The sequence below is a fragment of the Sinocyclocheilus anshuiensis genome, unplaced genomic scaffold (assembly GCF_001515605.1).
Source record: "Sinocyclocheilus anshuiensis isolate Anshui unplaced genomic scaffold, SAMN03320099.WGS_v1.1 scaffold1177, whole genome shotgun sequence".
Lineage (NCBI taxonomy): Eukaryota > Metazoa > Chordata > Actinopteri > Cypriniformes > Cyprinidae > Sinocyclocheilus > Sinocyclocheilus anshuiensis.
In genome coordinates, this window is record NW_015554138.1 from 161,275 (window position 1) to 170,930 (window position 9,656).

General features: G+C 38.1%; 1 protein-coding gene across 2 annotated transcripts in view; it reads right to left on the reverse strand.

The window, feature by feature from the left end:
• The window catches only part of LOC107670427 (CTD small phosphatase-like protein), a 57,362-nt gene that overhangs the window by 24,870 nt on the left and 22,836 nt on the right, over positions 1 to 9,656 (reverse strand). The window contains exons 2-3 of one of the 2 annotated variants that reach the window (XM_016463030.1): positions 3,116 to 3,273; positions 513 to 545 (exon numbers count right to left, since the gene is read on the reverse strand). In XM_016463030.1, the coding sequence (XP_016318516.1) occupies positions 513 to 545; positions 3,116 to 3,273 (191 nt within the window). The remainder of the gene's footprint in view (positions 1 to 512; positions 546 to 3,115; positions 3,274 to 9,656) is intronic. The other variant, XM_016463031.1, reaches the window with a different exon arrangement.

Genomic DNA, 9,656 nt, shown 5'->3' on the forward strand with positions numbered 1-9,656 from the left:
TCTAGTCGTGTCCTCTTTTGGAAGGCCAAACAAAGTAGTTTCGCTTTCACAACGAAACACAGCGTCACACACGGCAGGGTAGAGTGAGCGGCGGCGGGCTAGAGTGAGAAACGGCCAGAGGGCTTGAGAACGGTGCGGCCGGCGGGCTTGCGGCAACCACATGTGACGACCCCGAGCTGGACTCCACTTCGTCCACGGTGAAAGAATCTTGGTACTTTTCTGGACCTTGAACGTGGTAGTTACCTTCCTGTCTATGGGAGGGTCAGAGAGCCCTCATATTTAATCAAAAATATCTTAAATTGTGTTCTGAAGATGATTTTAAATAACAACAATATTAATTATATTCATTTTTATCTTGTGGGACAGTGAAAATGCCATGTCACGTCAACAACCCATGTAAAGTGGTGTAGAAGCTAATTGCATCCCAGAAAAAGGAAGTCAGACAGGTTTCTCTCAAGAGAACAAAATATATGCATAAGCATGAAGGAAAAATAAAAAATTATAATATATACACTGGGAATTGGGATGACCTGGACCTGATCACACTGAGAAACCAAACCAAATAGAAAGAGAGAAAAAAATAGAAAGAAAGAAAACAAAACGGAGGGAAAAGAATCATCAAAAAGAAAAAACCCAAGCACAACAAACACGACACTGTGAAAGCATACATCGCAACAGAGACTACGAACAGTTGTACATTATTATTACATGTCTGACTAACACACAGACAGACATGCTGACAAAAATCACATCCTTGTTCACAGCGTAATCCTGCCAGGATTCTCTCTGTAAGGGTTGCAAAACACATAGGGTTCGCTTTAAAGGGGTCATATGACGCTGCTAAAAAGAACATTATTTTGTGTATTTGGTGTAATGAAATGCGTTTATGCGGTTTAAGGTTAAAAAAAACACATTATTTTCCACATACTGTACATTATTGTTTCTCCTCTATGCCCCGTCTTTCTGAAACGCGTCGATTTTTACAAAGCTCATTGGTCTGAAAAGCGAGGTGTGCTCTGATTGGCCAGCTATCTAGTGCGTTGTGACTGGCCGATTACCTCAAAGCGTGTGACGGAAATGTTACGTCCCTTACCATACTGTGATGCCCTGTCCGGCCGGAGCGACAAGACAAGTCTGTGGGTCTAAATCAGGGCAACTTCGAGCACATGCAGATGTAAAATATCAGGACATTCCACTGCAGATCGCGAGTCATTTGCAGGCAAACATTGACGGTAATGCGATCTGATTCAGATCCATTTATAGCTGCCTGTACCTGCTTTGGCAGCACACATGAGTGTTTGTGGAGCGCTGTGGCTTAAAGTTTCGCCACGGACAGTGAGGTCATTTCACACGGTACACTGCCCAGCGTTTGTGTGTGTGTTTGGATGTGTGCGAGAGACAGAAAGAAAAAGAACAAGAAAGAGAGTGAAAACACACAAAAAAATAGGCACAAGATACTAAATCCGCTGAAATAACTCTAAAACACAAGTATTTACTGCAAAGTGCACTCTGTAATTTTTATATAAATATTGTGGCAGTCTTTTTGGTGAACAAGACGTATTGTGTAAAAACAAGAGTCCGATAAAAGGGGTTAAACCAAGCTGTATTCAGCTTGTCATGTGATGTCAACATGGCGGCCCCATGAGGTGGTCTGCTCCATGTAAAATAAAACAGCTTTTATTAGGCTACTGATGGACTGGAGTCTTTGTGATGAGTGTGCAAAACAAAACAAAAAATAAAACAAGAAAAATTAAAAATTAAAAAGGTAATTGCGAGTTTTTATCTCACAATTCTGAATTGTGAGATAAACTCTCAATTGCAAGTCCGATTCTGAGTGGAAAAAAAAGACCGATATGTTCTCAAAATTGCAAGTTTATATCTTACAATTCAGACTTAATAACTCACAATTACGTGTTTTAAAGTCAGAATTGCGAGATAGAAACTTGCCATTCTGATTAAAAAGGCAGAACTGTGAGTGTATATCTTGCAATTCTGACTTCATAACTCGCAATCACGTGTTATTAAGTCAGAATTGTGAGATATAAGCTCAAGATAAAATAAAATGTCCCTTTATTTATTGTAAAAGAACTGTCACACAGGGATCAAGTACATTAATTGTTTGTACCATCCCAGCGTAAAGTTTTATTGGCCAAATGTTGCCAAATGTTTTAGAGTTCTTGGTTGTGTTTCCTTCAAGTATCAATTTTGTCTCAGTTGTTTTTTCTAAAATTACTTAGGAAAAATAAAAGCAGAAATTAGCATGTTAAAATTAATTAGCTCAGTTTTTTTCTTGTAAGAATTTGATGAGAAATCACAGACTGTTGACTGCAGTCAGGCTTGGCTAGTCTCAGTTGAATTTGAGATTTTTTTTCTCAGGAGAACAATCTGAAAATCAGGAGCAAACGTCTCAATTTGATTTGGCTCCCTAGGAGAAACTACTAAGATATTAAAAATATCTCATTTGTGCTTTTTACATTTCAACATGGTGACCTGTTTTGCATAATTACTTTATTAGCCGAAAACAGCATAGATGACATGCAAATAAACAAGACAATCAGCAGGCGCAATGCATTCTAAGTGTAAGTGTATTCCCCCTTATGTGTACATACATAGCCAATGGGAGAAAAAGAGAAAGAAAAAGAAAAGGAAGGATGGGAAGGAACACACTGGGCAGCAAGTAATCAATCACACAAGACACATACTTTATTGGAATTAAAGAAGCAGTTCAGGAATGTGAGAGAGAGAAAGTGTGTGTGTATGTGGGTTGGTGGAAATTGAAGAATGTGTGTGAGGGGAAGCGGGCCCATCATTTCTAGAACTGGATGGTAAACATCACGGCAGGTTCACCGAGTTCGGAACAGCTGGAAAACTTTGCGGTGTGGACACGGGAACAGCGCGCACAGAGCCTGCATTCGGGCGCAGCTCACAAAAACGAAAAAAACCTCAGCTAAACCTTTTTAGGTTTGAAGAGTTTGCTAATAAACAAACTTTATTCTGAGCTGGAACAACATTAGCAATTCAAACGCAGTAACTTAAACTCTCCAATTTCATGCATCCATTGCTGAAGATTTTCACGCCATTAAAACTGTCGTTAGAGAAATAAATGAGGCCTCACCTTTGGAGGGCTGCTGTTCTCCTCGGCAGGTGGAGGGAGGGAGCAGGTCTTGTTGTTGGTGGCTGGTGGTTCCGCATTATAGTCCCGGAAACAGCAGAAGAAGGGACTAAAGATACTTCTGTTCCTGTGTTTCTTTAAACTGCTGTTGGACTGGGAGACTGTGACAGAGAAAAACACACACCACACGCTGGTCACTGCAATGCACAGACTGTTCAAAACATCTGGGGCTTTACCTTCCATGCCCTGTAACTTAAAACCCGTCGTCCTCACATACAGCGCACATTCACGAAGGAGGTCGTAACGAGTGAAAAAACAACAGTCTGTCAGAGTTTGCTTATTGGTTACCGTGCACAGCTCACATGACCAAAAAAGTGTGCAAACAGCTCCTTTTGTCTATTATGGTACACAGAACGCGTCTCCATGGGCGACTCGGTCACCTTTGCCCCCTACGCTTGCACGCCTGCTGTTCTGTGATTGCATTCCATGAATACAACAGCACGTCATCGTGCACAGCAATATGTCTCAAGTACAGTTACACAACCTGCTTTAAAAGCCCTCTATTGGGAAAAAATGCAAATCAGACACTGTACATGCTAAATGTGAGGAAGACATGTTTAAGCTGATAGGCGGTGGGTCTAAAATTGAGTGTAATTGTGCATGAACATATGCATGATGTCAAGAGTCACAGTAAAATAAATTAAACGAAATTAAATAGTGCATTTTATTGTAAAAGAACAGTCTGAATAATCCCAAGGTTTGCACAGTCCCAAAATAAAGAAAGAGCCTTTTTCAAATAAAACAAAACAAATTCTAAAGACGAAACAAAGCAAAACAAACAAAACAACAAAAAACAAAAATGATGTCCTCTTTATTGTAAAAGGACAGTCACAGAAGGTTTACATGATCCCAAAACAAAACAAAACAAAAACAAAAATCTCAAAACAAAACTCACAACAGATCAAAAATCAAAACAGCAGCTTTCCTTTTAATGTAAAAGAAGTCACACAGGGTTTGCACAATCAAAAAATAAAGGAAGAGCCTTTTTCAAATAAAATTTGATTTATTCATTTTTTTAATAAATAGTTTAAAAACCATAATTTAAAAAAAAAATCGAACAAAGCAAAACAACAAAATAAAAACATATTATGGCATCTTTATTTTAAAAGAACAGTCACAGAAGGTTTACATGATCTCAAAACAAAACAAAAAACAAAACTCACAACAGATCAAAACAGCAGCTTTCCTTTTAAAGTAATCCATCTGTCCATCTCACAATAACATTCTGGTTATGTGCATATATGTGCATGATATTTTGGCCAGTAACTGCAGGAACTACACAAAGAGTACTATGAAAAGAAATACTGAATATTTGCAAAGCTACATCACTTGGTTGCACTCCAGTTGATTGCTGTGTAATAAACGGAAAGACTGGATGACAAAAACTGGCTCTCCATAGGTGATCTAATGAGGCATGCAGGCCAGGTATTGTTATTGGACGAACAGGTCGCTCTTGACAGCAGCAGATGTTTGGCAAATTAGAGGGGGGTAAGCAAAACATTTGGAAAATGTCTTTTCTGTTAAATTGAGTAACAAAAGGCTCAATCACTGATGAATGAGAAGTCGGTCTAGATGGGTCTTTCTAGTCATACTGCTATCTTGTGACCTGCTGTGTGTTCAAGTGGCACAGTACAGATAGGGTTTCATGCTATCCAGGTCAGTCGTGAGGGCCAAGTGCTCTCATTGTTGCAGTAATGCCTGTTGTTACTGCAACTTAAAGTGCTAACAATCAACCAATTATACACTTTCAATAAATCAAGAACTACTACAGTGCAGTACAATCTTCTAGCAGGAAAACCTGGCTAGTTTAGCCTATTATTTGTTAATATATTTGTTAATACTATTATTCAGGTAATCAGTTTGTTTTAACAGCTCTTTTAGTCCGTGTATGTTAACTTCGAGGTCTCCTATGTATATAGTACGCTTATTATAAAAGATAAAAATATATTTATTGAGATATTTATAGGCATGATTCGGTGAAAGACATTTTTATTTATAAAAGAAAAAAGAAAAAAGAAAATTTAAAAAAGAAAATAAAATGTATTATTCCTGTTTATTTGAAATACATCAACACAAGATAGAAAACTGAGCTTGTAAAAGCATTAAGGATTTTTTTTTTGTGTATTAAAAGTATTATGCATATAATTTTACTCAATACTATACTCATGCGCTTATAACCTGAGCCATGTAACAGTTGATGTCAAGACATATTATATAGACTTTCTCCCTATTTATCAAATTTTATAATTATAAAATGTGACCCTGGACCACAAAACCAGTCATAAGTAGCACGGGTATAGCCAAAAATACATTGTATGGGTCAAAATGATCGATTTTTCTTTTATGTCAAAAATCATTAGGATATTAATTATATCATGTATAATTATATCATGGAACAAGTATCATGTTCCATGAAGATATTTTGTTAATTTCCTACAGCAAATATATCAAAACGTAATTTTTGATTAGTAATATGCATTGCTAAGGACTTCATTTGGACAACTTTAAAGGCAATTTTATCAATATTTTTTGCACCCTCAGATTCCAGATTTTCAAATAGCTGTACCTCGGCCAAATATTGTCAAATCCTAACAAACCATACATCAATGGAAAGCTTATTTATTTAGATGATGTATAAATCTCAATTTCAAAAAATTGACCCTTATGACCCTTATACATTTGAGTGTAAGCTAAATTAGTTCACTTGAATTTGTATTTTATCTAATTATGTGAGGTTTGTGTTTCTCTAAAACTTTTTGTGCCGTTGATGGTCTTGGCCAGGTACAGTATCTCTTGTCCAAAAGCTTTTAAATCTCAGCATGTCTAACCTCTTTACATAAAGGTTAAATAAAAATAAAACCCGTGAGCCAAGCGGGTCTCAATCTCATAATGGAAGAAGCATTAGGATAATAGCTTACAGCATCTGTCTGATTACTGCTATTGGAAAACACATAAGGTCACATCAAACCATGAGGAAATCCGCTTCCTGTGGCCCGGTAAAGCTTGATGAGGTTGACAATAACTCAGTCCAGCCCAAGTACTTCAGTCCTTATGATGATCCCCAAACAACAAGCTTTGGCTAGAACCATTATTAACCACCTGTATGAGTACAACATGTCACTTGCTACTATTTTCACAAGTGACTGCATTAAAAGTGATTAAAGAAAGATATTATGGAAAATTTTTTTTTTTTTTTTAATAAATAGTCCCAAAGCAAATGTCTTTTATCAATAGGTGTAGAATATTCAACATACTGGGGACAATCTAATCATAACAGGTCATTTACATATATAAGTCATAAAAGATAGAAAAAACCCCTATTGATAAAAAATCATCATGTAAAACAAAAGTATGACTGTTTTAAAAGAAACATTAACTAACATTTTAAATATCATAAATAAATAAATAAACACAACAAAAATGCCACGAGTGTAGAATGTTGACAACTAGACACAAATAATACACAAAAATAGATAAATAAATAAAAGCATTTTAAAAAAATGTAATTAAATTAAAATAAATTGTGTAAAACAATTTACACAATTGTCTCATTTATTTCTATTTCTCTTAAGTACTGTACGAGTCGACTGCACACATTAAGAGTATAGAAAATTTGCACACATTAAGAGTATAGAAAATTAAAATGAATATTATAAAATGTAATTAGTTTGGATATTTTTCTTGTTAATTTGATGAGAAATCACTGACAATATTGCAGACTTGGCAAATCTATTGTATTGTATTATTCTGGCCAGCAAAATTTGAGATATTGTTGGAATTGAACTAGGGTTGGGCCGATAGACGATGCCATCGTCTATCGCCGATGGCTGATAGACATCACGATGTTGAGCCGGCATCGTGATACCCCCCATACCCACCGCAATCCGCCGCATCCCAATACCATGTTCAGAAAGAAAATTACATGCATACGGAACCCCTAAAGGGAATAAATATGAGATGGGAGGAAAATATATATTTCAATATTTTCTTTCACAGTTATATCATTGGGTAATTATACTACATATATATTTCGGGCATCAGGGAGCCACTATTATACCTGGCATTGAAACTGCGCTTTTGAATGCACTTTTGAATCGCTTTTTAGTTTCACTTTCAAGATTTGCGATCACACGTACTCTGTTTATACTATGGAGCAGCAGTACTTACCACACATTTTACAAGATTAGATGTTTGTCAGTGGTGCTGAGGATCTGCAAATCATTCGCCATCATCCTCACTCATCTCTCCTTACTCTGTTTATGTGGTAAGTGAAATTTTATGTACTGTAATGTAACAGGCAACGTTACACCGTGTCTACACCGCACCGCATCCGCTAAAGTCTGCCTACACTGGACGCGACAAAGCGACCGTTGAAAATCATTTGAAATTTGTGTCAGCACGTCATAAATAGAACGCGGCAGCAGTTTACTGTTGGGTGTTGTGTCGCGCCGCAGCCAGTGTAGACAGCATCACTGATTATGATGCTTCGGGCACACCCCCTAACTCCAACGCCAACCCCCTCAATTTATAAAAAAAACAGTCACACAAGCAGCAAGTGTCTTTAAACACACTGTAAGGTACTTGTGTGAAACTAATTTGAGGGGCATCTCCAAAGACACTCCAAAGATAGAGACAGAGGCATTAGACCCTCTGATTTTCTATCTAACTACCTGTCAGTTGACAAGCTAGGCTCTGAGGCATAACGAGATGTAAACGAACCGAACGACCTTCCACACAGAAACGCTAGTCAGAGGGTGATTTAACAGAGTATTTTAAAACATAATTGTACTGTTGAACAAAGTTCTCAGGCTTATTATAATGAGTTTGAGCTTAAGTGAGCTTAATTCTACCGAGGATACACAGTCTGTCATAACACACGGTACGATCCAACCTCTGCGCTCACATTCCCAAAACACCATTCCTGTGCGATCCCTCCCTCCCGGGCCTCCATTTTGAGGCTGTTGGTATTTTCCAGCCTTGATCGTCTGCCCTGCACGGCAGTCTAATAACATGCAGGTGGGAAGGGCGCCAGAGGGAGAGATAGAAAGAGGGGGGCAAACAGGAGGTGGGCCACTGTAATGAAGCCTGTACCAGCCCCCCGAACAACCATCCATCCAAAACAAACAGGGTTTTCTCCACACGCACACATACAAACATACCCATCTAAAAACATATTCTCTGGCTGACCACAGGAATGTAGCTGGAGTCAGTTTGCATGGCGGTGCCATCCCTGCTACAGTGTGAAGAAGTGTTGGTTATTCTATTTAAATTCAACCTAACTCCACAAACTGTAGTTAACAGATGTCTGTATTCATGAATGCAAGCATTTGTCTAACAAAGTAGAGATTAGGGCAGCAAGATGAATCAACATAAAACCGAAATTGTGCTAAGGCTTAGCGTGATTATCAAATTACAAAAACTGCAATTTGATTAAATACATGAGCTGCATATCTCAGAGTGAAGCGTAGCGGTGTGTTTTTTTACACACTAGAAGTTTTCAGCAGCTCAGAGCATCTGGCTCACAACCTCTGCATGCGAGTTTGGATCATTTATAATGTTTGGGAACACAACATGTGCCAACCATCTTCCCAAACTTGTAATGAGAAACGCTTATTAACTGCCTGTTGTCAACAAAAGAGAAAATCTTATTGAGTTGTTGGTTTGTTTGTTTTTTGGCAGAATAAAACTTGATAGTTTAATGCTTCAAAGTGAAAACATTAAAGGGATAGTTCACCCAAAAATGAAAATTTGATGTTCATCTGCTTACCCCCAGGGCATCCAAGATGTAGGTGACTTCGTTTAGAACACAAGCGAAGATTTTGAACTCAAACCGTTGCAGTCTATCAGTCTTATAATGTAAGTGGATGGGAATCACGGCTTTGGGAGTCAAAAAAACATACACAAACAAAACCAAATTAAACCCTGCAGCTCGTGACAATACATTGATGTGTAAAGACACAAAACGATCAGTCTGTGCAAGAAACTGAACAGTATTTATATAGTTTTTTACCTCCGATTTTCACTGCAATGTCCGAACTGTCTGTCCTGAGTGCGTCCTCCTGAGCGCATTCTCCACAGCCGGCGCCTGATGCGACTTCTTCTTCTTCTTCTTGCTTTACAGCGGATCACAGACTTATAAGTGCATTACTGCCACCTATCTCTCAAATGGACCATTGACACTCTATATACAATCTCAATTAGGAGTGTCAATGGTCCATTTGAGCGATAGGTGGCGGTAATGCACTTATAAGTCTGCGATCCGCCGTAAAGCAAGAAGAAGACACGTCAGGCGCCGGCTCAGGAGGACGCACTCAGGAGAGACAGTTCGGACATTGCGGTAAGGTAAAAAACTATATAAATACTGTTCAGTTTCTTGCACAGACAGAATCAGAATCAGAATGAGCTTTATTGCCAGGTATGTTTACACATACGAGGAATTTGTTTTCGTGACAGAAGCTTCCACAGTGTAACAGAATGACAGTGA